The sequence below is a fragment of the Elephas maximus genome, chromosome 21 (assembly GCF_024166365.1).
Source record: "Elephas maximus indicus isolate mEleMax1 chromosome 21, mEleMax1 primary haplotype, whole genome shotgun sequence".
Taxonomy (NCBI): domain Eukaryota; kingdom Metazoa; phylum Chordata; class Mammalia; order Proboscidea; family Elephantidae; genus Elephas; species Elephas maximus.
The window spans coordinates 46,949,611-46,956,143 of record NC_064839.1 but is presented as its reverse complement, the minus strand read 5'-3'; the positions used below and the strand labels follow the sequence as shown (position 1 = coordinate 46,956,143).

The 6,533-nt window shown below is 40.3% G+C and overlaps 1 protein-coding gene across 3 annotated transcripts in view; it reads right to left on the bottom strand.

The window, feature by feature from the left end:
• Positions 1-2,807: 2,807 nt before the first annotated feature.
• Positions 2,808-6,533, bottom strand: part of CENPN (centromere protein N) — a 30,288-nt gene continuing 26,562 nt past the window's right edge. For all 3 annotated transcript variants that reach the window (XM_049864916.1, XM_049864915.1, XM_049864917.1), the window contains 3 exons: positions 6,035-6,147; positions 3,798-3,924; positions 2,808-3,545 (listed from right to left, as the gene is read on the bottom strand). In XM_049864916.1, coding sequence (XP_049720873.1) covers positions 3,463-3,545; positions 3,798-3,924; positions 6,035-6,147 — 323 coding nt within the window. In that variant the 3' untranslated portion in view covers positions 2,808-3,462. The remainder of the gene's footprint in view (positions 3,546-3,797; positions 3,925-6,034; positions 6,148-6,533) is intronic.

Below are 6,533 nucleotides of genomic sequence, written 5' to 3'. Positions count from 1 at the left end.
AGGAATTTGACCTCTGGCAATAGTTGGATAGGAGAAAAAGCACTGTGTACAGGAAATTTAATTCTGCTTCTCAAAGATTAGATAACCCAAAAGCATGGCAGGAGAGGCAATAGTACACTAATTACAGCTATTATTTATTGAGGGTTTATCATGTGCCAGGCACTCTGGTATGCCCTTTTCATTTAGTATCTTAGGCCGGGTTCTCTAGAGAAACAAAACCAGTGAAGTGTGTGTGTGCATGTGTGTGTGCATATAAATAGATTATCTCAAAGAAATGGTTCATGCTGTTGTAGAGGCTGGCAAGTCCTAAGTCTGTGGTCAGGCATCAGGCTCGAGGCTTCTCCTGATTCACATAGCTGCAAGGGCAGATGAACCCAAGATAGGTCAGAAGGCAGGCTGCTAGCTCACGGGCTATGGTGGCTGATGAATTCAAGAGCGGTGGTTGCAGAAGCCAAAGAATCCCAAGACTGGCAAGTACGACAGAAGGCTACTGGCTCACAGGCTGCAGAGGCTGATGAATCCCAAGATCGGCAGGCAATATGGTAGGCAGCTGGTTCAAGTCCCAAGAACTGGAGGTCAGATGATGATGAGCTGGGTGCAGGATCCAGAGCAAGCAAGCTTTGTCAGAATGTCCATATATATATTGGATGCAGGCCTCACCCCCGAGGAAACTCCCCTTACAACTGATTGGCTGATCACATCATGGAGGATGTCTACATCATTACATAACTGAAACTACATCATTATGTAACTGCCCGACCACTGAGAATCATGGCCCAGCTGAGTTGACACACAACCTTAACCAACACAGTATCTCATTCTGTCTTCAAAACAAGGGGTGGGGGGTGTACTGTAAGTCCCTCCTCTCCTCCCTATTTAGTTGAGAAGGAAATCTAAGCTTAGAGAGATGAAGTCACTTGCTCTTAGGTTACATTGCATTTACTGCTCTATCTGTTCCCAATGCTGCATTTAGAGGTAGTATGTGTCTCTGGGCTGTCAAGTACATAATAGATCGTTCAGTGGCTTCTCAACCAGCACTCTCCTCTCCTTAAGCAGAAGCCTGGCTAGGAGGGCTGCTGGTTACAGTCTCAGGTGGCTGCACTGTAAGCTGGATAACTAGTCTTTTCTGTTCCAACCTCCAGTTCCACATCCCTGCCAAGCACCGGAGAGGGCTGGGAGCCAGCCACCCGGGAGCCTGTAGGGCCTCTGTACAGTGCAAACAAGCATTCAGGCACAGAGCACAAGGACCTAGTACTTAGGGAAAAATGCCATAAGCAAACCAGTGACGACGGTATATACTGAAATTAGCCTTAAGCCCCTACAAACTCAGCACCTCACCTTAAGACAATGGAAGCATCTATTACATTTGCTAGTTAAATTAAAAAAAATAATAATACTTTTCACATAAGATGGCCTACAACATGTACATTATAAAGCATTGCTTAGCCTTTTTTTTTTTTTTTCAGATTGTAAGCAGAAAAGTAAGGAAATGGCCTTTACATCTTGAGTTATTTTTTTCTTAGGGTGCAAGACTCAGCCACTCTTCTAAATGGTTCTGCTTATGCCCAAAGCAAAGTGTGTTAAGACTAGGTTAGAATGAAGTGTGGGATCGTGGAACCCAGACAGGCTAGCTGGAGAGGGAGTAAACAGACCAATAAAAACATCATTGCCTTCGAGCCTGACTTGCAGCAACCCTACAGGGCAGAGTAGAACTGCCCCATAGGGTTTCCGAGGCTGTAATCTTTACAGAAGCAGGCTGCCAAGTACTTAACCACTGCGCCACCAGGCTCCTTGGAGAGGGGTTAGGAAGGCTTCAGTGCAGTGTAGAGTGTTGGTATCTTTCACTGACCAGCACAGGTGATGTGTTTGTCTTGTAGGTACTAGGGATTTTTTAATTGGTGTTTACTTCTCTGCTTTGGCCACTGGCAAATTCCAAGCCAAATGTCTGATCTTCTAGTAGGTGAGGATTCACTTGTATGTTCTTGCGTAGTTATCTTATCTCTAGCTTCATTTTGTTCCCCTCTTCTTTGTTTCTCCTCCCATTTGCCCAGATTCCCTTACCTTTTAATTGTGCCATAATTGTAACATGTTTTTATAACCTCAAATGCTTTTGGAACAAGACAGGGAATAAATTTTTTAAAAGGTAATTATTATTATATTAGCCCAAAAGTCAAAATGGGCCACATAAACCAGAGACTCCCATCAGCCTGAGACCAGAAGAACTAGATGGTGCCCAGCTACCACCAATGACTGCCCTTACGGGGGATACAACAAAGAGTCCCTGACAGAGCAAGAGAAAAGTGCAGTGCAAAACTCAAATTCTAGTAAAAAGTCCAGACTTAATGGTCTGACTGAAACTGGAGGAGCCCCAGAAGGCACAGTCCTTGGACTCTTTGTTAACCCAGAACTAAAACCATTCCTGAAGCCAACTCTTCAGACAAAGAATAGACTGGACTATAAGATATAAAATGATATTCTTGAACAGTGTGCTTCTTAGTTCAAGTAGATACACGAGACAAAATGGGCAGCTCCTATCCAGAGGTGAGATGAGAAGGCAGGAAGGGATGGGAGCTGGTTGAACGGACATGGGAAATCCGGAGTAGAAAGGAGGAATGTGTGGTCACATTATAGGGATAGCAACTAGGGTCACATAACAATGTGTGTATAAATTTTTGTATGAGAAACTAACTTGAGCTGTAAACTTTCACCTAAAACACAATAAAAAAGAAAAGAATTGTTATAAAAACACGTGCTATTTAGTGTTGATCACTGAAGGAGTTCCATCAAAACTAACTCATGGACCAGTTTTTAAATATCTTTATTTACAAATCAGTATAATATCAGTCAGTCTGAATGTCATATATATGATAAAACAGGTTACACGAAGTACAGTTACAAGGAAACCATCATTTTATACAACTGAATTATTTGATATGCTGCCTCCTCCAGTGATAATGTAATAGACCCAGCTCTACTCTTGGAATGGACCAGTTTTATGTTTCCCCTAGAAAGTTTGAGTTGGCTGTGGTTTCTTGGTGCTACTTTCTGTAATCCACAGCTTAAGAGAAAATTTCTGAAAGTCAGCAGTTAGAACCAGATCTCCTCAAGACTGAGGACAGGATGGAGAAAATGACACTAGGGTGGATGCTCAGCAGGCTCAACCAGTGTGCCATGTCTGCTTGATTTCAGAGTAGTCAGGCATCATAAGGTCAAGTCTGGAGCCATATATATATATTTATCCCTTCACATCTCAAATACCCACATTTGCTATACTCTTCAGGATGAGGAGGGGGAGAAAGGGAGAATGAATCTCAACAGCTATATGAACATTTCTAAAATTCCAATACCAAGGACTAATTTCTAAAATATAATTTATAGAAAGAAGCGATCCAGTCAGCCATTAATTAAAAAGCATGTGCAATATAGTCAAGGGGCTCCTGTGCTTGCAAAACCAGATAAATCTCATTTATCTTTAATTTTAAAATAATTCATTCCCTTGTTGGGAATGCAAGTGAGCAATGGAGAAAGTGGCGCATCTGCAATACCTGAAATAAGAAGGAAAGAAAGAGAAGCTTAAAATAATCACGGGGCAAAGATTTGAATCAGTTTTAAAATGGCCAAGATTAGAGGGTGGATCGGGGATCCCCCATTAAATGCAGAAGCAGAAAGAGCAAAAGAGGGCATGATGGGATATCACCTAGAGCAAGGAGAAGGCTTGGAAGTAATGAGTCAGCAAAGACAGGATTGAGGGTAGGTATGTTACTTTTTATAGCTTGTAAAATAAGCTAACTACTTACCAGCTGGTGCTAAGGATTTCAGGGCTTCCAGAAGATGTGGACTGGAGAACTTTATCAGGCATCTAAGGGGTTCTTCCCTATCAGCCAAGATGCCCCCATTTAAGTTACTTTTGAACTTCGTCTCAAGCTGTCAACAAATACATTTAAAAATGATTATAAAACATGTCAGTTGCAATGGTAAAACAGAATTATATCAGAATATGCAGTTCATTAATTTTTCTATCATCAAGTTCAGGGATTAATGAGGGTAGGGACCACTTAATGTGCTAGCTGCAAATCTGGAGGGCAATCAGTACATTAAATGAGATCACACATAAAAATGCCAACCATGCATAATACCTGACACACAGGTGACGGTGAATGTTGCTCCTGCCCTCAAATGCCCTTTACAATGTGTACTCTTTATGAGAAATTAGCATTTTCTTTTGTAATGTGTCGCTTCAATATAAAAACATCGTCTTTTGAGTTACTACTGCTATTTCTTTTTAACTTCTTATTAAAAAGTTTTCAAACACATAGAAAAGTAAGCAGCACAGTATAATGAATGCCCATGTGGACATCAATCAGCTGGAACAACCATCAACACATGTCCAGTCTTGTTTCCTGTTACTCCCTCCCATTCCCTACCACCCACTCCCAAATCCCAGACAGCATAGCAACCCATCTGTACATATTTCAGTATAGAAGAAAAGGATTCTTTTTAAAAATTTAACTGCAATACTACTATCACACCTAAAATAATTAACAATTCCTTAATATCATCAAATATCTGAGTACTGTTACTTCAACAGGTACTTGACTCTTAGATTCTAAATTACAAATTGTCTTACTTAAAATGATCCTTAAACTTTAAAATTTAGTAGGCTGAAATATTTGGGGGGTGAATAATGTCTGCAACTATCTCAGATTGTTCAGGATAAAGAGAGAAAAAAAGCGAATGTGGCAAAATGTTAACTGGTGAATTGAAGGGAAGGGTAAATGGATGTTGTAATATTCTTGCAGGTCTTCTAAAGGTTTAATATTTTTCAAAAGAGAAGTTAGGGAAAAATTGGTAGCAGGTATGAATATACATGCGCCCTGACTTAAGGAATAGAGCCATCATAAGGTGCGTGTAAAGTGAAGTTTTGTGAATCAAATCGCATGTAACCTAGACCCATTGGTCTAGACCCCAACTTTAGTGTGCAGGATCAGACGGAGGGCTTGTTAAAAACTGATAGCTGGGCCTCATCCCCAGAGTTTCTGATGCAGCAGGACCAGGATGGAGCCAAGAACATGCATTTGTTATACATCCCCAGGTGATGCCGATACTTCTGGTCTGGGGACCACACTTTGAAAACCACTGTCCTAGATTATAAACTGTTTAAATGAACTGAGTTAAAACCTGCCATTAAGGAGATCCAACCTGTAAGTTGTCAATCAGCTTTTCTCACTGCAAACACATCAAACCAAAGAGGCTTTGGGCCAATGAGGGCAGATTAGTGGCAGAATTAGATTGTGGGCCAGAGCTGTAGGGAGATTGAGCTAAGAATTTTATTGGAGGGCTACTTGGCAATTTTATTATACAAAATTAAAATGATAAATGAAAAAGAACTCCTTAGAGAATTGTTTTGCACTTAAGGAGGGTTGGGGGTGGGTAGATGTGGTGGGTGTGAGGTATTGAACATGGGTTCTGCAATCAGATTACAGTGTCATGATATAAATGTGGAGTTATTCTAATGGTAGCAATGGGCTTGCATTAAATAAATGCCTGAAGCCTCTCACCTGGCCTTCCTGGTGAGCAGTGGCCAACTTCTGAAACAAGGTAGGTTAGAAGTGCTGTCTAGGTAACTGATGTCAACTGGGCTATGCAATGCTTATTTGTTCAGTAAGTATCCATGAGCACCTGCTGTGTGCCAAATAATGTTTTAGGTGCGATGAGTAAGAAAGGTGTAAAACCTGCAGTTCAGAGCTGAACAATTTTTTCCTCAAAAATACAGACTACAGCCTAGTCTGTTATATATGACTGAATGAGTGTGTAAGATGCAATGAAAAAGCGTTCAAAATTGCAAAAGGTCTCCTTTGCTAATGGGGGAACTTATAATAAGGAGGGCTATTTAACAATTTTATTTAACAATTACACAAAATTAAAGTGATAAATGAAAAAGGAACTCCTTAGAATTGTTTTCCACTTAAGGATTTTTTTGTAATTCTTTTTAAAAATATTGGTAACTTGTAGCTAGTTTACAGCCATGTCCTACCTTGTATTGTGCAAATTCTAGTCTTGGTTGTGGGCAGTCTCCAAATGTTTCTTGCGTCACTCTTTGGACTCTCTCTTTTTCTACTTTGTTTTCGTGAATGACTCTTAAGTCCACTGGAGGTGGAAGATTTCAAATGAAACAGCTATTAGGAATATATTTCATCTTAAAGCATCTTCTTTTTCATACCTAACCCCTCAACTGGCTTGTACAGTAAAACTTGTGAAAGATGGAACCTGTGTAAGGTGAAAACCTGTCAGAGAAGGAGAACGCAAATATTTTCCACTAAAACGGGTGATGGAAAGGTGGTAAGGCTGCACCGTCAAAGGTGGAAACTTGTGGGACCCAGAAAAAAAAAGGAGTCCCATTGACTTCCAGCTCTTACAGGTTTCACTGTATAACTTTAAAATAATCTTTATTGTTTCTTTTCTTGATTGTAATAATTTCTTATTGCAGAAAAGTTAGAAACTACAGATTGATAAAGAAAATTAGAATCACCCAT